At 37.3% G+C, this 22,538-nt stretch overlaps 5 protein-coding genes across 5 annotated transcripts; 2 read left to right on the forward strand and 3 right to left on the reverse strand.

Moving 5' to 3' along the window:
• Positions 1–4,662: 4,662 nt before the first annotated feature.
• Positions 4,663–7,659, reverse strand: LOC117375405 (growth hormone secretagogue receptor type 1-like). Its single transcript, XM_055223942.1, has 4 exons — positions 7,516–7,659; positions 6,822–6,997; positions 5,487–6,213; positions 4,663–5,096 (listed from the first exon to the last, which is right to left on the reverse strand). Exons 1-4 carry the CDS (start codon positions 7,628–7,630, stop codon positions 4,663–4,665), a joined length of 1,452 nt encoding a protein of 483 aa, XP_055079917.1. The 5' UTR covers positions 7,631–7,659.
• An 857-nt stretch (positions 7,660–8,516) lies between these two features.
• On the forward strand, positions 8,517–10,813 carry eci1 (enoyl-CoA delta isomerase 1). The gene is made up of 7 exons (XM_033970641.2): positions 8,517–8,614; positions 9,189–9,299; positions 9,410–9,537; positions 9,610–9,756; positions 9,850–9,971; positions 10,036–10,214; positions 10,479–10,813. The coding sequence occupies exons 1-7, from the start codon at positions 8,572–8,574 to the stop codon at positions 10,643–10,645; spliced, it is 897 nt and encodes a 298-aa protein (XP_033826532.1). The 5' UTR covers positions 8,517–8,571; the 3' UTR covers positions 10,646–10,813.
• A 4-nt stretch (positions 10,814–10,817) lies between these two features.
• On the reverse strand, positions 10,818–13,569 carry dnase1 (deoxyribonuclease I). The gene is made up of 8 exons (XM_033970643.2): positions 13,375–13,569; positions 12,781–12,869; positions 12,626–12,706; positions 12,340–12,449; positions 11,510–11,622; positions 11,262–11,416; positions 11,109–11,202; positions 10,818–10,942 (listed from the first exon to the last, which is right to left on the reverse strand). The coding sequence occupies exons 1-8, from the start codon at positions 13,510–13,512 to the stop codon at positions 10,898–10,900; spliced, it is 825 nt and encodes a 274-aa protein (XP_033826534.2). The 5' UTR covers positions 13,513–13,569; the 3' UTR covers positions 10,818–10,897.
• Positions 13,570–14,598: 1,029 nt separating this feature from the next.
• On the reverse strand, positions 14,599–17,034 carry LOC117374500 (uncharacterized). The gene is made up of 5 exons (XM_033970640.2): positions 16,972–17,034; positions 16,502–16,640; positions 16,273–16,414; positions 15,756–15,862; positions 14,599–15,657 (listed from the first exon to the last, which is right to left on the reverse strand). Exons 1-5 carry the CDS (start codon positions 17,027–17,029, stop codon positions 15,135–15,137), a joined length of 969 nt encoding a protein of 322 aa, XP_033826531.2. The 5' UTR covers positions 17,030–17,034; the 3' UTR covers positions 14,599–15,134.
• A 494-nt stretch (positions 17,035–17,528) lies between these two features.
• On the forward strand, positions 17,529–22,349 carry nat15 (N-acetyltransferase 15 (GCN5-related, putative)). The gene is made up of 7 exons (XM_033970642.2): positions 17,529–17,731; positions 18,285–18,400; positions 18,576–18,705; positions 19,258–19,354; positions 19,603–19,837; positions 20,343–20,506; positions 20,780–22,349. The coding sequence occupies exons 2-6, from the start codon at positions 18,291–18,293 to the stop codon at positions 20,497–20,499; spliced, it is 729 nt and encodes a 242-aa protein (XP_033826533.1). The 5' UTR covers positions 17,529–17,731; positions 18,285–18,290; the 3' UTR covers positions 20,500–20,506; positions 20,780–22,349.
• Positions 22,350–22,538: the final 189 nt, after the last annotated feature.

The following is a 22,538-nucleotide window of genomic DNA, read 5'->3' on the forward strand; positions in this document are numbered from 1 at the left end:
TTAAAGATTTAATATATAATCAACAGGAAGGACACCTCAGAACTGATATTAAACCTATGCTACACAAAAACTAAAAATGCTACAAACTTCAAATTATAGACGCTTCCTAGGACACATATAAAAGTTTCCCCATTAGGCCCTGGCTTCTGTGTTCTGGAAGATATCTCAATTCTAGAGGCCATTTTTACACTACATGTGAAATTAACATTTTCAAATTGGCAATTAAGTGGTTAAAATCCTGATAATGTTTTAAAATACATGTAATTTTTTTTATTAGAGCAGGAATAGATCTTTGGATTAAGTTGAGAAAACTCCTTAGGGTCCTAAGTTTGACTTTTCTATCATCTGCTCTTAACAAAAACTAAAAATGCTCATTTTAGACAAAGCTGAAGCTACCTAGGAAACATTTACAAATTTACCCCATTATAACCTGGCTTCATTTTTCTGGAAGATAGCTTAATTTTAGGGGCAATTTTTACACTACATGTGAAGTTTTCAAACCAGGATTTAAGGCAGTGGTTCTTAACCTGGGTTCGATCGAACCCTAGGGCTTCGGTGAGTCAGTCTCAGGGGTTCGGCAGAGGTCTCATATGATCATATGACTCATATGATTCGTGGACTGCGAGCGTCTTTAGATTCTGGCCGTGTCCCAATTCGACAAATGCACCCTTTAATGTGCCTATCGAAGTACCTGCCCGACTTAAATGAGCAGTTCGAACGGCATAAAAACATAAAACGACATAAAAACGAAGAAAAGGAACAGACTTTGCTGTGAAAATGACATGAGAGTGGCCAAGGTGAAGCCATGCATTTCTGACCTGGTCTCTCAAAGGCAACAGCAGAAGTCACACTGATTTGCAGTAAATATGCATTATTATTCTAGTGTGATGGAAATTAGGTGATGGGTGTGTGTTAAAATGTTACAAATAATAAATAGCATAAATACAATGAGTTCATTATTGGAATACATAAGGTTAAAAATTAAAATAATTTCAGTGTGGTAGTATTAAAAAGGTGATGTCTTTGTAAAAAGGTGTGTATGTAATTTGGTGTGTGTTGATGCATTGTATTGGTTTTATTCTTTGAACACAGTGATGTTATGCACGGTTCATTTTGTGCACCAGTAAAACATACTTATGTCTTGAAAAAAATAATATTTTATTTTTCAATAAAGAAGGGTTCGGTGAATGTGCATATGAAACTGGTGGGGTTCAGTACCTCCAACAAGGTGAAGAACCACTGATTTAAGGGGTTAAATATATATTGAGTTTTTAAAAAAGCTAAATAAAACAAAGAACTTCTTACCTAGTTAATTCCTTATTTAATACTTGGATTTAGGCCAATTAGGTTGTTAGTTAGGCTTAGTTACTACTTAATGAATACGTTAATTTGGACTCATTCTTAATAAACTACTTCATTAATTAAGTCTGTGGATATTACATTTTTGTATTGTTGGTTCTTTTATCATAAAAAAAGTAATACTTTTGGAATCATATTATTGTTCAGCCAAACCTACCACACAATATTGCCATGCAAAATTGCTCATGAAAATTTGATGAAAGCTAAAATGTGGTATTCCCTTGTAATCTATAAAATACATAAAGAGGACAATTTAAGAAGCAATAACTTGTAAGGCCAAAAAAAAGTGCCCACCATTGTTTCGCCTCCTCACAGTTTTATGCTGCTCTTTTGAGATCTTCATCTGGGGCTGTCAGAGTCAGTCAGTAAAAACATGTCTTATTATAATGAAATAGCAATCTCTTTTCCGTTATGAAGCAGCTAGTAATTTAAGTAACAAAGCTGTAGGACATTAGAGCAAAAATATATTAATTATTTTAAATACCGATATTAATTAATGAATTAATTTATGTATGTATGTATGTATGTATGTATGTATTTATTTATTTATTTATTGGTTTTGAGGTGGATGCCTCTGCCTCCATAGTGTGAGTATTTTTCTTTAATTTCTTTTACATTTAACCTTGCACATATTCATTAAATTCAAATGCACATAGTTTAATTTAGTTCCTTTACTTAGACGTGTATTTTCAAATTTTGGGTGCACATATTTTGGTTAATATCTGCCTTAAATTACTTGTTTCTTTTGAGTTGCTAGACAAAATACTCTGGCAGGAGGAGGAAGACCCTTAAAAGAACTAGGCAGAGCCCACCTGGACCAAGACTTTATTTTTGCTAATTCAGTTTACTTAAAGTTATTTTATTGATCACTCTTATTATTTTCTGTATAGTTATAATGATTTGCTTATTGTTTCTTTGATTAAGGTAGTCACTAGTTACTTTATCTTTTAGTGTAGTATCCCCCGCTTTTGTTCATTTTGGGTTAATATTTACACAACTGCTCTTGTCTAGTTGGGTTAGTTTTGGTTTTGTTTTGGTTTTGTTCTATTCTGGTTAAGTTGACCCCAGTTGGGCCCAGCTTTTTGCTAATATTATTTGCATTAGTTTTACCCTTTGTTAAGTTGCCTTTTTTGAATGTATGAAATTTAAGCTTATTTTTGTCCCTGACTTTCTGTGTGATCCACTACAGACATCAAATAAACAGGTTGAAAAGCCATGATAGTTGTAGATGATCTGGAATTATCTTATCCTTCCTGTATGCTGCAAGGTCACAGTACCAGACTCAAGGCCAGTTTAGGTAATCCATAGACTCAGAGGACTTTGGTGGAATTGTCTGATAGATGCTTTTTGACTTGTAACCTCCACATGTTTTCATTCATATATCAAGTTAGCTACGTGTCCTTTTGGGCTACTTCGCTGACACTAATGCGTGGGTTTTAAAACATTTGCTTTGAAGAAAATGTTTTCAAACAATAAGAATTTGTAAAAATCAACAAAACAACATGGTAGAAGAAATAAATGGTTACAACATTTAATTGTTTATGATAATTTATTCAGGTTACAAGGATATATTTGCTACTGAGGGATTTTGTGTGAATCTTTGCAGTGGTTCCAGACAAGTTTTATGATAGTATATATGTATTGAGGCTTAAGCCCACAGGGATGTTGGGTATATTGCCTCATCCCAAATGCTCAGTTGTATTTCAGGCTGTAAATATGCTGCGACTGGCCAGACAAATGTGTTGACATATTGCCAATCATCATACTTTATACTACAGACCCAATCCAGTTTGATTCATTTGATCCAGCTCATCTGGCAGTGGCTGCATTTCATTTGCCCTCATTCCTCTCCATCCAGATAGCACATATTCCACTCGGAAACCATCGCAACACATTATTTCACACAGGCTAAAACACTCTTTCTGCCCTGTACTATGAGTTGCTAGAGAAACAAACAAATGAAATATTAAAGATTGAATAAAGTGAACGCACGGGGAAAACATCTTGTTCACGTCATCTTGTACGCAGGTCTCAGAATCGTCAGCACATGTACATCAGTGAGACACTAACATAGCATCATTATGACAGTAGTTTTCATAGTGTATTTTTAAGATACAACTGTGTCAGAAAACAAAGTACAGCTGGCTTTTTACACATTACTTTAGACTTAATCTGTGAGAATCTTGATGAAGTTTGGTGAATTCCTGAATTATATCTGAAAAACACAATTGAACCTGTCCACTGAGGAAAGCCAACTGCAGAACATTGCACCTTGAAAGAAAAGGTCTTATTCTTCTGGTGTGGATGAGATGGAGAGGCTGAGGAGGCAGTTGGTGTTGCTGCTGTGTAGGAATGCAGTTACAGTCAGCATGAAAAGTTTCAGTTTTGTTTAAGTTTAATTTCAGACTTCTAAGTGTCTAACAGTAGTAACATTATTCGTTATTCGACAAAACAGTGCACAGCAATCACTCCTCAGAGACAGTGATTTTTGTGTGCTTATAACCATGTGGGCAAGTAGCCACAGACCAGAAGTCAGAAGGCCAGAAGCTCTAGTTCCACTATCCTTTAATTTAAACCATATTTTATAAGGCTGCACTGGTAGAAAGTACACACAGCAAATAAATACTGACTCTCTTTGCCAACCTCCTAATTAGATCTCTCAGTCTTTTCGGCAGTGGAGGCTATTCTGTTTGTGTGTCGTGAGAAAGCTTTTCAATATATTTGCTGACGCATCAGAGCTGTATTTTTGGTATTTGTGGATATAGCGGCCTTGTTGTCTTGAATGTTTTGCACAATACTAATATAGATAAGGTTTAGGGTAATTTTTAATAGAATTATGATTGACTTAATCATGTTAATAGCTGAGGGATCATTTTTGACACTTACCATTCATAGTCATAGAGATATGGAGCATTTTAGTTTTTCAGTACTGCAAGTAGAAATATTTTTCTTCCAGTTAAGATTCAAGAGCTATAAAACAGTGCCATCAAGTGGTGCAGAGCCCTTTCTACATTTTAAAATGTCACAAGTCTTAAGTGAACTGCTTTAATGTGCCATAGGGCAGCAGTGTCAACAAAAAGAGTTTAAAACCACTGAACATGACTGAGGGTTGAATGAACAATGAACTTAAGTATAGCACTTTAAGGAGCTTAAAAAATACAGTATAAATACAATTTCGTATTAACTGTTGAACCAAAAATATTTTAAACTTTTATCAGACTGATAACATGTCTTACATTACCACAACTAACAAAAATAAATGTTTTTTTGCAGCTGGGATGTAGTCCTGTACAAATACCCAGCTTACACAGTTGTAGAGGCCTGCTGAATAGTGAAGGTACGTGTCCGGTGGATCTGAAAAGGTGACTCTGGCTGAATGAGGCTGCGCACAGCCAGTCTGTACCTGCCCGACATCAGGTTGTACAGTAAGGGGTTAATGGCAGCACTGAGGTAGAACAGCACTGATGACACCAGGTTGAAGTACTGAGACAAGTAGTATAAGAAGTACAGGTGACTGTCGGGGTACATCATGTAAGTGGAGTTGTAGTGTGCAAATGAGCTGCTAGGGGTTGTAAACATTTGTGTGTCTGCTGTGCTCAGGTCAGACAGGTCAGAGTCCCACTCAGTACCCTCCTCTGTACCCAAGTCAGTGGCTGCAGCCCCAAGTGACAAAGAGAAAATGGTCCGACCCACATGGAATGGAAGCCAGCAGAACACAAACGCTAACACAATCACGCCTGAAAAAGAAAGAGGTAAAAAGAATTAGTTAAAAACAAACAACAGGTGCAAAACATAAATGTAGACTGGCATGATATAAGTGATATAATTTCAAATAAATACTTGCTGTTGGGAAAAATTAAGTTTATCTGATCTAAGCTTAAATACTAAATAAACCCACCTTTTTAGCCATAGTGGACATTACTTCAAAGTACTTTGTATTACTTTGTGTAGAAATGGTGCTATACAAATAAACTTCAGTCCTGAAATATACTTCAAATTTTGCTGTTAATTTGACGTTAGCGTTTACTAACTGAATGGCAGTAATTTGATATTCTATTTACTTGTAGTAGTCTCTATAATCTAATCTAGATTAGGCTGTCAATGCAATAATTCTAAATGCATTTTACCCAGCATTTTGACAGTGTTCTTGTTGCTCTGGTCTTTGCGATTGCTTTGTGGACGCAGCCAAAGTGTTCGTCCAATCAGGCTGTAGACCAGTCCCAGGATGCAGAAGGGAACCAGGAAGTAGAGGTTGGAGAGGATCATCATAGCTGAGAGCAGGCCAGAGGAGGCTGCATATTGCGTACAGCGACACTCACTGCTGTCCACATCTTTAAGAAAAGGCTCGTCACTTCCACCTCCTTCATCCTCTTTCATTTTATTCTGTTTTTCCGCGGACTTTTCTGTATCTTTTACAACTCTATCATGAGTCTTCACACTGTTATTCCACCCAGTCTGCTCCTGTCCACCCAGAGTTATCTCATGAAAGTCAGGTACAAATTGCCCTTTAACATTGTCTGCTCTTAATAATTCTGCCTTTGCTGTTTCTGTCCAGAGTACATCATCCTTCCAGCCCCCAAATCCACTATCCTCTCCTCCAACATCTTCCACTCCCACCATGACCAACACCGGCGCAGCGCTGAGGGCGGCCCCCAGCCAAAGACAGCCAATCAAAACTCTGGTGCGCCGCCGTGTAACCAGGGTCTTGGCTGTGATCGGCCAGCAGACAGCCAGATACCTCTCCAAAGACAGGAAGGTGATGTGGAGGATGGTGCAGAATGTACAGCACTCAGAAAGGAACATGGTGAGTTTACACACCAAGTCACCCAAGGGCCAGGGTCTGGGTCTCCACAACTAAAAAGAAAGAAAAAGTACTTGAGTAAAGGGTTACAAGATTATTTATTGGTTTATTCAAAGAGGTCTTTGGATAAATAATGAATACGATTATCTGAATAGAGACGGGTAGTACTCTGTTATATTTACTTGAGTACATTTTTGAAGAACTACACCATACTTTTATTGTTACTTGAGTAATATTTTCTTCAAGGCTAAGTTTTTGGACCGCTACTTATACTGCATTGAAGCTCTCTTACTTGAGTACATTGTTTGGTTACTCTATCCACCTCTGTATCGGAGTTGTACTGTTGTTTGTTTTGTGCTTAAGAAAGGTACCAAAACAAATCAGCCTTTCCTGGAAATTGTGTTACAAACCAGTGGCACCTTTTTTTAAAGATATAACAGTAAATTGAGTTGTCAAAGCGGCAGCATCTCTTTCCTTCACACTTTAATATTGTATGATACTATTGCGTACAGATGACTGATACAAGGACATAAGGGCCAAGACATAATACACCTAAACCTAATCTACCAGGAGTTCCCTCAGGGCACAAATGAATCATATATAATTTTATACTCTAATACTGTAATAATATGATAATTATAGCATGGGAACAGTGTCCTACCTTGTACAAATCGAGCGGCAGCAGAAGAAGGATAAGCAGATCACTCACAGCCATGCTGCTCAGGTACAGGTACGTGGAAGTTCTCATGTGGGGACGCAGCCACACCACCAAGATGGTCAGGATATTACCCAGAAGCCCAAGCAGCATCAGAGGGATGTAGATTACAGTGACACACACTGATGGAAACAAGAAACAGTATATTATATAAATGAAATATGACTTCAAGCTCAAATATCGTGTCAAAAAGAGGCATACATTATTTATTTATCTGTAGTTTATTTGAATAAGGGAAGATGCAACAAACACAGTTAAACAATTAAGTGATTTGATGCAGATTTGACAGTGTTTATACCCTAAGCTAATTCGCAACACCAGTGCCCAGAAAGGCTTTTAGCAGTTCAGATTTCGCTAAAAAGCAATGGGATTATTTGTAGAAAAAGCAATAAATACAGTAAATTTATCAGTTCCAATTATCAAACATACTCATTTTCATGCTTTCTCTCTGTGACATAACGTTTTTAGTTGAGTTGAGTCGTTTAGTTGAGAATCCAGAATCCATACAAACATGACCCTGTAGGATTAGTCTACATTTATCTCCTCAAATGTAAACATATACTCCCTTACTTTGTAAACATATACTCCCTTACTAGTTCCTAAATTTTGCTTACTGTGAATTATTGATTCCTGAACCCACCCAGCTCGATGAGTCCAAACATAGGCTGGTCCGTGTGGCAGTCGGGGCAGTCCTCCAGGAGGTCCAGTGCACAGTGTCTACCTTTACAGCCACTGGCCTGGTCTACTGCCTCCATCAGTTCTGATGGACCCTACAGGTGGTCCTGCAGGCTGACGCATGCACATCGATTTCCTATGCCACTCAGTCACTGTGGAACAAGACAGGACAATCAAATTCAGATCTGCCCCTATCAAATAAACAATGAATATATAAAATATGTATGGATAAGTGGTGAAAAGAATTCCCTCCAAAAAGTATTTTATACAAGTAAACTCTGGTTTACTGATACTTCATATGAACTGTGCAAGGCCTATTTGTTAAATTAATCTCCATGGGAAACTCTTCGGCAACATCAAAGTAAAATGTAATTATTAATATATTAGTAAAACATACAGCTAAATAATTCAGATATTACTTTGTTAGGAGGTAAAATGAACTCTTGTCTATGTTAAATGTTCATGCCAGGAACCTTAAAAATACATTTTATCCTGATACAAGAATATGATACAATAGTGTACTTACATATTACTCTGTGGCTGTTGTGTCGTTTCTGATCACCTCAAGTCTGCATGTCAACCTTCTCGCAACCTAACTCTCTTTCTCCCTCTCTCTGCCTCTCACTTCTTCTCTCTCTGACTCTCTCTCACCTTCACACCCTTTTGTTACTACATAGGGAAAACAAAACAATAAAGGAAAGTTCAGGAGAAAAAATGTATTTAACAGTAGTATCAGTATGACTGGTCTGTAGGGCCATTACAGTTAAATTTCTACTTCAGTTCTTTTTCTAAACTACTTCATAGTCAGAGTTCTAAATTAATCAATCATTTTAATTATTATCAACAGTGGTGGTACTGAAAGAAGTACTTGATTGATCTTTTATGATGTATATATAAATTCAAATATCCATGAGTGAGATTGAGGCAGCCTATTTATGCCCCGCCCCTAAAACGCCACGTGACCTTCATCCCGGAAGTGACTGCTGTGCTTTGGCTTTGGCTTGTTGCTGCATCGGTCACAATGGCATTGAGAATTGCATTAAGACAAAAATATGTTTTCTTGGGTATGTGTTTCTTTTGCATTAAAGGAAAACGTTATAACAGTATGTTTTATCTATAAATAGTGCTAACAGTTCGGTGCCTAGTTGCATAAATATAGCCCGAAATGTAGGTGAAAGTTCAGAACAGTAAAGTCTCATCTCATTTCTGTTCGTCTTGCGGACTGATGCTATATAAACTGAAGAAGAAGCTAAATAATAAAAGGCAAATAATAACCTATTGACTCATTTGTTAAGCCCACCACCAAAAGTGGTGGAGAAACCAAAGAGGGGTTTTGCATTGTGAATTAGCAGTGCCAGAGATTAAATTATTAATAACACTTAAATTATGTATGTGATTTAAACGTAACTCAACATTTGTATGGAGTATTTTGGTCTATTCAGTGATTTGGCCTAATTTATATTGGGCACAATATAATATTAGGCATCTAACCTGGTCAGCTAAGACTACACATTTTTTCCCTTTTCCTTAGAGGGCCTGGTCTGAACTGCTAAAAAACAGATTTCAGCAAACAAAATTCTATGAAAACATGTGACTTTAAAAAGAAATCTGATCATTTTGTATATGTACATGTTGCAGGCCTTCTATCATCCAGTGGCAATCATGGCAGAGTGGCTACAGTTCTTGTCTCTCAGATGAGAAATAATGCAACTTCTCCCAACATTAAAGTTGATTTCAACCAAAGTACAGGTTTGTTGTTATCTGCAATGTTTATTACATTACAGCATATAAAACCATTTTCAGTGTTAATTTGCAAAAAGTTAAAATGTAATGTTGTAAATGTGCTGTGGGTTTTGTAGGTGTGGCTGTGCTGTCTATGCAGAGTCCTCCAGTGAACAGCCTCAGTTTAGACCTCCTCACAGAGCTCTGCATCAATCTGGAGAAGCTGGAAATGGACAGGGCTTGTAGAGGCCTAATCATCACATCGGTACAAGAATACAACTTGTCTTTTTCTGCATATTTACAAAGTATTTTTTAGTAACTGGAGTGTTTAACGTAGAACCAGCCTAAAGTGTTCTCAGCCGGGCTCGACATCCTGGAGATGTATGGCAAGAGCCCTGAGCGCTGCGGGGAGTTCTGGAGAGCTGTGCAGGAGATGTGGCTCAAAATGTATGGATCAAACATGGTCACTATAGCTGCTATCAATGTATGTGTACATTTTATAATGTAATTATTATGTGAGTCTGTTTTTTGTTTTAAATTGATAAACCTGTTTATTGAATGTTCTGTTCCCTCACAGGGCTCCAGTCCCGCAGGAGGTTGTCTGTTGTCTTTGACATGTGACTACAGAATAATGGTTGACAACCCTCGTTATAGTATTGGCCTTAATGAGACTCTGCTTGGCATTGTTGCTCCTTTCTGGTATAGAAATTTTCTTAAAATTCCATCAGCTTAAGTTTGTGGCACTGACTAATGTTGAACACAGGTTTAAGGAGACAATGGCGAACACAGTAGGCCATCGAAACACAGAGATGGCCCTGGAGCTTGGCCTTCTCTACAGCCCCTCAGAGGCTCTCAAGATTGGACTAGTGGACCAACTCGTGCCTCAGGATCAGCTCCTCACCACAGCCACGGAAACAATGAAAAAGTGGTTGGCTATTCCAGGTATGGCGCAACAAGAAATGACTGTACATATGTTTCACTACTGTTCCAAAGTTTCAGGAATTGATTTGATGATTTGAAAAGATATGAATCTAGTCAGGCACATAGTCAGTTCCCCCCCCTCAAAAAAAAATATTTGACAAGTTACTTTTGTATTGACACTGGTTATGTCCATTTAAATGTGGTTGATAAGCAAAAAGCTAAAGTTATTTAGACAAAATATTTAATCAAATACTATAGTTATAGTTGCAAAAACCTTTTTTCCAGACCATGCCAGACAAATTACAAAGTCCATGATGAGGAAGCCAACTCTTGACAAGTTGACTTCAAACAGAGAGGCAGACATACAGAACTTTGTGAGCTTTATCACTAAAGACTCCATCCAGAAGTCCCTGCGCATGTACCTTGAGATGCTCAAGAAGCGAAAAGCCTAAATGACCACTTTGCCTGCAGTAACACATTATTTTTCACTCACCTGGATATCAACTAACGGTAAAAAAATACATTAGTGGCAATTTGAATAAAGTGTTATGTAAATAAAAATGAATAATGACGTATTTTTTTAAGTTACGAGTTGAAAAATAAAACTCTGGTTTATTGTGTTTATTAGTACATGTTGATGTATCTGTGATCTGATTCATCTGAATACTGGTAAAACTGTAGGAGCGGAGTCCATTCAGATTCAATCAGACAGATACCTCCACTGGGAAGTGATCACTCACAGCCAAAGCCTATGAGGAAGAAAGATGATCAGATTGAATCACTACATTCATATAATCTTCCCTGCCATGCGTATAGTTAATTAGACCTGAGCATTTAATCATATACAGCCTAAGGTCATTTAATAAATTTGTACTTGATACACTAATACAGCAGTATCATGTTGTGTCAGTTTACCAGTTCAAGCTTCAGATTTAGTGCTGCCTGAAAATCAAAGACTTTGGCAGTGCCAGGTACCACTCTTTCCATAACATCATCTGTCACCACAATCCTGTAGACAGAGGAGGACAGTTGAGTAGAAGATTGACTATTCTTTTTAAATGAACGTACCTGTCATAGGCACAGTTGGTGTGGGTAACTGTAGTGTCAACATCATTCGTGATCAGCCAATGGAAGCTCTTATCTGTAAAGAGCCGGATCTGGTTCCACTCTGAGTCTGTCACATAGTTACAATCACTGTTGAAGTCACCTAGCAGGATAATGTTCTGAGAATGAAACATTAACAGAAAAATAATACATATAAGATAATGAATCAGTGACTATGAACCTTGTAAATGGCATTTGTGTTTTGTATGTACATTTGTGCTCCAGCGCTTCTGGACATCAGTCACCACATCATAAAGAGCGTCCACTTCCTTAAGTGCGGAGTCTGGAGATGTGTGCTGTGGGATTAGGACGAACTTCTGCAGAGCTAAAGCACGCAAAAGTATAGATACTCAATAATATTTCGTCTATTATGCAAGGAATGATGAATCAGAGGCTATGGAAGACACTACAAGGCCTTAAAGACGCACTGCAACTTGTCTAGAGTGAGGTGTCCGTCACCTTGTCTCTATTGAGATGTTCTTGCCTTACCAGGAATGTTCCATAGTTATTGTATAAAACTTTCTCTTGCATTTATTTGATCAGTTATTTTTATTGCTCAAAAATGCCTTGATGATCTACTGATTTGACCTGTGACTTGTTGGCATCCCCTGCCTGTGTCCATGGAGATACATTACTTTAATGCTATACTGTGAAACATTTCATGGAGTCAAGCAGGTGATGCAAACAACTGCAGAAGTTATGCAGTGCACCTTTACGGCTAGTTAGCTGATGGACTGACATTTGGGGACATTCTCACATATTATTGTAAGAAGAAGGTGTAAATGATGTTGGTGCTTTGTTAAAAAAGCTATTTTAAATGGGGATAACTGCCTTGAAATACAATGTGTCACTGTCATCAATGCTTAATGAATAAGGTTAGCTACACTTTTTAGGTATTTTCATGCCTAAGAATACATTTTTCAGTTGAGGTATTGTACATGTTAAGGCTGATTTTTAAAACAAGTATTTAAGCCAGTATTGAAATGACGGAGGGGAATATGATGAAAACTGAATATTGAATACATCAGTGTGTGAGTGTTACCAGTGCTGGAGAACATGACATTAAAGGGCTCTCGGATAAAGGTGTCGGTACCACATGATTCACAGCCGTCATCAAACAGGTAGCTGTCTTCCACAGACACAATCTCCTCCCTGAAACATAACAAGAACACATGCAGTGGTTTGGTTATTTACGATATGTTTTGATTATTCTGTATGAAAAGCATCAGCTATCCATTTTTGTTACAACCATTTACATAAAAGCTGGAGCAAAAAAAACATACTAAAAATATTCAATACATTATTTTTACAAAAAAAAATGTAGAAACCTGTAGAGGAAGAGATATCTCTCTTTGTAGGTGCTGCGTCCTAGAGGCTCACTCACAATGTATGTGAATTTAGTAGCTCCCCTATAATACAATACAATTCAATCCAATCCACATGCTTTTACATGCATATGTGCACTGTGAGGGTGTGAACTGACTTGTTGACATAAGACATAAGCTTCTCTGTGGCTGACAGGTCGATGTCTCTCACTTCCTGGATCAGGATAATGTCATAGCGGTGGACGATCTACAACACATAACAGACCAACAGCCTTTTTCTCTGCAAAACAGAGCTAATGGAACATAAGTTCAGAAACAAGTCTGTAATTGGTTTTATGGAGAGTGACTGAATTTTTCATATAGTTAGAACTTTGTTGTAAGGTCAGCACATTGTTATAAGTCTTTATAATTGTTCATTTTGGGGCTTTGTTGTAGGATTATGGTTGGGCAGGCCCTAGTTTTGAGATTAGGGTCAGATAGGGCCAGAATGAGGATGGAGGTTATGAATTAACTACTTTCAAAAATATATATTATATATGACAAAACAGGGTTGTTTTCAAATGTTCTAATTGAGGTAACAGAGGGGGCAGGGCTTTGGGTACAGAGTCATGTGAACATATGTATGATCCTTTTTAACGTCTACATAGCATGTCTGACTTGTATCCTCTCAACAAATACAACACAACTGTATAGACAAAAACAGTAACACTGGGGCCATGAGGCTTTATATTGTACTGAAGTGTGTTTCTGACCTTACTGATGATGTCCATGAGGGTAGTGTTGGATGCCTTTGTGTCTCCAAATGACTTAATGTTAAAGGCTCCCAGTAGCAGACCATTACATACATGCAGCAAAGCCACACACAAGCACAAAGTATATGGCACGCACATTCTGGAACATAAAAGAATGTTACTTCACAAACCACAGTGAATACAGTTCTGTTGGCTGAAATTATGGGAAAGTATCACCTGGACCCACACACGAGCCTGTTGATAACGTGTTATCTGACTAGATGGCTCTGGTAGCTCTAGTTGTGATCTGCTGGTTTTGGTGTGTTCGATAAAACATTGTAGCTGTTAATATGTGACCTTGATCACTGTTACACTGTTAAGCTCATGGGGCAAGTGTTCAGAATCTCAAAAACTTGGAAGAAAAAAAGATGTTATGAACTTTAGTTTTTATATTGGGGCATATAGCTAACCTTTTATGGTACACATGCTGTCATTTGTTTAGGCTTAATTTGCTTTGCTTACTATCATTGCATACAGTGCCAGTCACTTATGTCTCTTGACTACAAGCTTGCAATAATGCTATAAAGTTTTTCAGGAGATATATATATATATATATATATATATATATCATCACAAAATGCAGTCCTCCACCAACTAGCACTATTACAGTCCAAAATCCTTTTTCTTTTAGCAGTTAAAATCAAAATGCACTCAACAATAAGAAAACTCAAATATTAAGTACAAAACTAACTAGTAAGCCAATTATTAAGCATTGTGCTGAAACTATAACTGTTACCACCACTACAACTTGTAGGCTACTGCAGTTTGTAATTTTACTAAGTAATAATCACTTTTACAAAAAAAACTAAAAACAACATCCAACACCTACCATCACAATGTACTCATGCAAAACTACCCACAATTCAGAGGAACAGGACACCTCTTCCATTATCTTACCAACTCCTTTAAACTGGCCAGTATCACAATAATTTTACTTGCCTGTCGCTCGGTACAGAGTCTTCTAGTATGTGACTGTATTCAACTTCAGATCCAAAAAAACACACCTGTCCCTGGTGTGGTTTTTATTTACTTTGGATCCCTCAGTCTGCATGGGAAGGAGAGCACCAGCATTTATCTTCACACGGCTGCTAATGGAAAAAGTGTAACTCGACCCGATAAGTGGTTGGGGGAAGAATTAAGGATCGAACATATGACATTTTAAAACAAAATAACTTTAGTGCATTTAAGGTCAACTTTGTGTTACCCATTTTTTATTTTGAAAGTAACAATTCAATATACTACACAATAAGTAGAAAGCTGGTCCCAAGAATGGTGCCACAAACTACTACCATTCTTGTGGCCTGCCCTTTAAATGGTTATTTGCCTTGTTATATCAGTGTCTAGTTGGATAACATTAGCAACTGTAAATCTAAATGGCATGGATGTAATATGAAAAATCCCACTGACATGCACAGGAGTGTGGCCAAGGAGTCTGGAATTTCCCCACTGTGGGACTAATAAAGGCATATCTTATCTTAAGTCATAGTATATATGACTTAACTCTGGACTCTTTGTCATTAGATTCACTCCCAACTGCAACAATTTGATGAATGTCTCTCCCCACACTTCACCCATTTCAAACAGCTTACTGTCGTGTCTAATAGTCTGTGGGCAAAAAAATGTTTTCTAAAAATCTGAAAAATAACTCCAGGATTCAATATTGTCTTGCAAATAAATTATAGAACACAAAATCTGAGAAGCTATTTAAAAATATCAATGTTTCATTTTTGTTTCTTAGACTGTTTGGTCTTTGGTTTGTCACATTGTGGTCTACCATTTTGCTCTTTATTTAGTCCGTTTTCTTTACGGCACTGGGCTTCCATAGACTGTCTGACATTTTTCAGCAAAGCAGATGTTGTTTTTAAAGATTTAAGGTCTTCAAATAAATATGAAACTTCCGTTAGCCTTTTCAGCTCTCTTCTGAGAGTTTGTTGTGCTAATTTAATCTTCTTTTTATCTTGTATGTCCATGTTCCCCTCCACTCTACAGCCATCGTTTTCCATGCGCAGAGCTCCTTCACCACTGGATTCAACCTCCACCATGCTCTGCACCCCACCACTGTAGCCACTGATCATCATACTGGGGTAAATGTCATGATTCCGGTGAGCTTCCACCAGTGGAAGTTTCACGTGCAAAAATGTTGATGTTGGTGGATGTGTTTCGGACAGTGCCAACTTCAGTCTTCTCATAGCATCTTCTTTTCGAGTCCTGGAAGCATCCCCTTTGACACTAAATGTGTCATACCTTAAATAATAAGCAATTATTATTTACAGTTGTTATTATGTGGACATGACAAGAGCACATATATTCGAATTCTATATTTTCAACTACCAAAAGCTCACCTTGTGATGTGTCGTATAAATAGTTTGGCTGGACAGTTCAGTTTCTTTGAGCTTTTAGTGCGAACCCGTCTTTTGATATTTTCCTGTTCCACATCCCGGCACTCCTCCTGCAAGAGGTAAAATATATAGTGATCAGTAAACTCACATTCATAGATCATAATTATGCCAAAGCTGAACTGAGAAAAAACAGTTTGAAGGAAAAATGCATACTGTCATTGTGTCTTTGGGTCAGACACTTCACCTACCTTGCCTCCACTATCCACATACACTGACTGGTATATGATTGTGAGTGCTGGTGAGAGCAAATGTGGGGCAATGGATGGAAATTAGTTCCCGACTACAATTCAGCGTGTTTACAGCATGTAATATTATGTATGTTCATTAACATGCTTTGCCCTGACCAAACATTAACAAAAATCAGCAGGACTCCTAAGTGAGGGGGAGTATTTCATATGATTTTTTAAAATTTGGATTCACCAAATACACCATCTGTGAAGTGTGTTGGATGTGTACCTACCTTTGCTTTTTTGACATAAGCCTTGCCGTGCTGACACACCAGTATGATTCTCCTTCGCACACACAGCGGCACATCCTCTGAGTAGTCGTCCACTTGCCAAAACTGTCGACCATTGTTGCAAGTTTCTCTCGTGTGGTCGGACCTAAGTAATGGATCATACCAAGTAGAGGTACTCTTAACTGAAATTAATCCATAAAGAAAGTTTTCTACATGTGACTCAGGATCTTACCACTTGATGTATGAAGTATAAGTGGCCCTGCTGTGACTCTCCAACAGCGTGGTCAGCTCATTTTCATTGTCGATAATACCCGAAATGTAGCCATCGCCTCTTTTAATAACATGGAAGCAAGGTGGGATCCAAAATAAATCTAAGAACAACAAAGATGTCTTATGATAATCTTAACTTCTGGACATAACATATAATATTTGAATTCACAAGTTTGATCAATTCGTAATACTGTAAACTATATTACAGTATAAATAACAAGTAGCGCTGAAACAAAGCCAGACAAATGGTAAACAAATATAGCCTATACCCATCTACAGGGCTCTTACCCCATAGCAGGGTTAGGAAGAGTTGATTAGACGCTGTAGGAAGTGAGTCAAGTTTTATTGAAGTAATCTTACTGTTTTAAACGTGCCTTTTAAGTAATGTTTAAACGTATGCTGCTAAATTCAGATATGATTTGAACAACTTACCCTCCATTCTGCAACTCCCTTCTTCTTCATCACAGGCAGGAGATGAGCAACAAACCATCACTGACTAGTACTGCCATCTACTGTCCTGGGTGAGCTGTGCGTGTCTTCTTGTGGTGGAAACGTAAAACATTATTATCAGAACTTTAGTCACTTAATTTGCCATCACACTATCAATACGTTCAGATTAACCAAGTTTTTTTTGTTTTTAATCTATTTTTTTATTGATATAATTGAAGTGTAACATATTTACATTTACATAATGACAGACCATATATACCATGAATAACACAACACAAAACAAATCCATGACACAGAACATCATACAATTTACAAACTGTAACAAAGGACGCAATTTAAACATCAATATAACTATCTAGAACACAGGACAAGTTAATATTGATTAATTGTTGATATACTGATATACATTTTTTTTTAATGAATTTATTCGATAAGTATGCAAAGTTACAAACGTTACAACTCATAACGCCATATGGCAGGGGTCTACTGACAGTCCACAGCACATATGACTTTTCTAGTGGGCGGAGCTGAACTGCTTTGACGTAATCCAAACAGGAAGTAAACATCCAGCTGTTAGCCGAGCAGACCGCTCCGATCAGTCACCAAATAGCAATGAACTAATCGTGGAATCTGGGAGTAAAAGCCAGATTTATTATGGTGTGTCCGGAGTAGTGACTGAGGTGACCGACAGCAAGGAGTAGACTAGTTTCATACTTTGCTGTGGTTGCAGTGTTAAAACAAGGTAGGTTGATTGAGACGTCTAATGCTAGCCGCGTTAGCTCCTGTTAGCATGTCCGCTAGTCACCAGCCAGTTGATTGCATTGCCTTTATAGAAAAAATATATATATTTCGCTTAATGCTTTATCTTACACTTTTACCTAGTATCATAAACGGTTATCCCAATATTAGTTTATGCATTAGTGTCTGTGACATCTAAGTTAAATTATCTGATAAGTTAAAGCTTAAGCTATGCAATTTTTGGCAAAAGTATTTTATAAGCTGTATCATTAATGTTAGTGTGTTAAGGAATTAAAAATGCATCTGTTTGTCAAAGGCTGTTACTTTGTCTTTGAATGTAATCAACTGTTATAGGATGCTAATGTATGTATTGACTTATGCCTCTGTAAATGAGGAGAAAATTAAAAAAATGTAATTATCAGCAATGGACCATAAACAAAACTAACTGTTAAACTAATTGGTGTTTAAGTGAAACTGTACCACATTTCGAGATTTAATCAAAAGTTTTTAACTCCACAGTTGAGTTCACCTCAGTGTTCTATTTTTCATGTTTGCAGGTGTGAATGAGTGACGTGGTGTCCCCCGCAGCTCTCAGTGAAGTCCAACTCCGCTTCCTCTGTCATGATGACATAGACAGCGTCAAGCTGCTCTGTGGGGATTGGTTTCCAATCGAGTAAGCCTCATATGATTATGCACTGTAGATAGCAGCAGAATGAGAACAAGATGGTGGCTGGTAGAGTTTAGTGAGAGTGTATTTCAACGTCAATAATATAATCATTCCACCATTGCTTTCTCACTGCAGACCATTTACAAAATATGTTTGCTGAAAGTATTTTTCTTAATTTTAGGTACCCAGACTCATGGTATCAGGACATCACATCCAACAAAAAGTTCTTCTCCCTGGCAGCCACCTTCAGAGGAGGCATTGTGGGAATGATTGTGGCTGAGATCAAAGGCCGGACCAAAGTACACAAAGAGGTACAATTATTTAAGTACACATTTTCATTTAACAGAGTCCTTTTTCACTGCAGTTAAATGAGAACAAAATATTTCATCATTATTGTCAGACATTTCATATGTGGGACACACACATTCTGTTTTAGTCTGCTAATTAAACATAGCCAATGGCCTTGACAAACATATGTCTGTGTGTTCCTGCCATTAAATCAGTCTAAGGAGAGGAATGTGACATCATTTACATTTTGGAATTTGCCTTGACACAAGTCTGTTTGTTTAGACTGTAGGCAGTAGTGGACCTCTTATATTATGTTGTGAGTTTTAACAAAGGTAATATGTCACTCAAAAACATTTATGTATGATGGTACAATTTTAGGGTTACACTCGCTTGTTTTGAAAAGGTTGAAAGACAATTTTCTCCACTTGTGTAAATAACTGAAAACAGTAAGTTTTCATGTTTTTGGCTTCAAGAATCATCTGTTTGATCCTACTTAGTTAATAACATTTTTGTGTAAAGTAAAATTATACTGTATGGTCAGTTCATAAATCTCATACATGTTTTGTTTGTATTAGGATGGAGACATCTTGGCCTCCAGTTTCCCTGTGGACACACAGGTAGCCTATATTCTGAGCCTGGGAGTGGTCAAAGAGTTTAGAAAACAAGGCATAGGTAAGATTACCCTTTAAACACACACTCACAAATCCAATGTTGATGTTAAATAGTCACTACATTCAGTAAAAATGATATCAAATGCTTCCAATAGTTGTAAATACAAATAGATAATTAGAAAATGACATTGCAATCTCTCCAACTAAGTATTTCAGTGTAGAGCCTGACAAATAAATGGTCCAAAATTGTAGAATTAAACATTAAATATTTTGATTAGTTGCCCCTAATCTTGTTGCTTTTCCCTGTAGGCTCCCTGCTGCTGGACAGTCTGAAGGAGCACATCTCGACCACAGCGCAGGACCACTGTAAGGCCATTTATCTGCACGTCCTCACCACCAACAACACTGCCATCCACTTCTATGAGAACAGGGACTTCAGGCAGCACCACTACCTGCCCTACTACTACTCCATACGAGGGGTCCTCAAAGACGGATTCACTTATGTTCTATACATTAACGGAGGACATCCACCATGGACAATCTTATATCCTTTGACTTTTTAGTGTTATTATGTTGTCTGTAAATAGTTTTTAATAATTCAAATCCACAGCCATTCTTAAATAAAACTCAATATTTGATAAAGATATATTTTATCATGTATCAGTGTCATGTACCAGTGTCATGTACCAGTGTCATGTACCAGTGTCATGAACCAGTTTAGCATTAGCATATTGCAGTATTAGATGCTAAGAAACACAGTTATTGTCATTGCACTTTGGGTAAGATGCTAAATTATATATGATATGGGGTCCCCTGCTGATGTTAGTTCCTAAATGTGTATTATTTATGAATAATTGGCACATAGACTACATACATTGTTTTGAGCCGCTAGCTCCATTGTATTCTTATTATCAGCTTATTATCTGTTTTTTCAAAGGCAATATACTCTCACACATAAAAGGCTGGTACTGAAACCAATTGACTGAGCCATTCTGACAGAACCAGTACTGCAGCAGTGAGTAATGAGATCTTCCTTAATCTGTGTTCACTGATTATATCCAGCACATCGGGGCCACTCTGGCCAGCCTCAGCCCCTGCTCCCTGCCACAGAGGCTGTACCGACAGGCCCAGTCCCTGCTGCGCTCCCTGCTGCCCTGGTCCAATCTTGCCTCGAAGACAGGCATACAGTACAGCCGAACAATGTGACAAAGAGGTAAGCTCTTTTCATTATTTGTTTTATTGCAAACGTGTTACAGTTATAGGGTCATTGCTGTCATTAGTTTGACCAGTTCTTGTGTTCTACATAAGCTATCTTGACAATATTTCAAGTATTATTTTCAATGCATTTTTTAAATAAAGTTGGATTGATACAATTGTTGAGATTATAGTAAAATGTGTAGCATGAGTAACATAGCAAATCATGACTTTTTGCAGTCTGTCTTTCTTGTATAGAATGTTGTTAATATTTTTCTCTCTTCTTTCCCAGGACTCTTGTGTTTCCAGTCCCATGAGTCTTCCCCTGTGCACACAGATGTACACATTCTCAGTCAAGTACCATCACTGTGTGTGTCACTGGTTCTACCTGTGGCACTTAGCTGTCTTCAGCCCTTAACCACTCTTCACAAATATCAGGTTTACCGCCTCAGCTCTGTGCCAGTGCCATACAGGTTTACAAAATTAAAAAATTTCAATCAGATTTAAACAAATGTTTTTCATATTTTAATTTTAAGTTCGAACTAATAACAACACAAGCACTTAGCAGCGATGCTTACGGAGATGCTTTTTGATCAACAAAAACAACTTTCTTTTAAATGTTTATAGTTAAGTAATTTATAGAAGGTAAAAAATGTTTCAATGGTAGTCATCTGGACACTGAATCTCTGAAGCCTTTTCTACCTTGGACCACTCCTGGACAAATGAGGTATTACACTGACTTGATTAATACAAGGTTTATCTTATGCTGACCTACTGTTTTAACCTTCAGCACTGGCACGGAGTAGTTGGTAAACCTGCTTCTACTGCTGACCTTGTACTTAACAGTAACCACAAACGCACTTAGGTGTTTTGGTGTAAATGACTCTGCACTCTGTGTCATTGAGAAGTCCATTTTTTGTTTGCCCTCTTTACCACTGTCCCACAGACTGTATGTATACTGTTTGTATATTATATATACTCATTGCTAATATATGAATCTTAATGTATTTTTCTTCGATGCTGTTGTTATGCTTAGTAAGATTTTAGCTATCCACTTCCATTTACCCTTTTTCATACAGACTGAAATTTTAAAATGTTCTTTATTTGCAATTACTGATTTTAATCATTTTGGGTTTTTTTAGGTGGACATGTAAAATCAATTCTGTGATCACAAAAACATATTAGAAAATGTATGTATGTTTTAGTTTACAACAATAAGTTATTTAGTTATGGCTGTTGATGGCAGACATGCCCAGAAACATTAAAGGTAGTATGGCAATCAACTAAAAGTTTGCTCCAGGCCCCATGAAAGTTAACTCTCCAAAGCTTTCTTTAATATAATATTTGGTATAAACAGCATGCCTATCCTGCAAAATGTACAGTATGTAAAGAACCTATATTTCTTTGTTAAATTTACATGCAATCCACTTCTGACCCTATCCAAATGTCTAGTAGGTTTTTAAACTCAACTGCAGCGAATGTCTCTACTTTTGAATGTAAAAACTGCTGCTTTTGATGACAAATCCTCATTGATTTAAAAAAACAAAACGAAGAACTATTGTCTCTCTCAGATGATAAAATAATAATAAATGAACAGAGATTTGTGCTAAGTAGTATGTTGAACAACACAAAATATACAATATGCCGCACTTGATGATGTTATACTTTTTCATAATTAGTAGTTTTAAACAACATTTATTGTTGAAAGTCTTCAAAAGTATATTTCATTGAATGCAATAAATGGTTTTGGATATGGACTGTTGACTATAGAATGAATGCCTGGTGGCGTAACTAAATTGTTATTAGCCCTGTTTTCATCTACAGTATAATTCATGCATATAAATGTTTTATTTCTCTACAACAGAAGGTTGTCATTCTTTCTTTTATGTCAGTAGTCTGCAAGAATATTTTCCATCGCCAACCATTGCAAGCAAGTACATAAATGTACACTTTAGGCACTGCGCGCACTGTACGTTACGGTAATTTTGCGTCCCTATTACAAGCTCTACGGTTGCGGTAGCGTGTTGACGTCAGCGTTTTGAGAGTTACCG

Source organism: Periophthalmus magnuspinnatus, chromosome 8 (assembly GCF_009829125.3).
Source record: "Periophthalmus magnuspinnatus isolate fPerMag1 chromosome 8, fPerMag1.2.pri, whole genome shotgun sequence".
NCBI classification, from domain to species: Eukaryota; Metazoa; Chordata; class Actinopteri; order Gobiiformes; family Gobiidae; genus Periophthalmus; species Periophthalmus magnuspinnatus.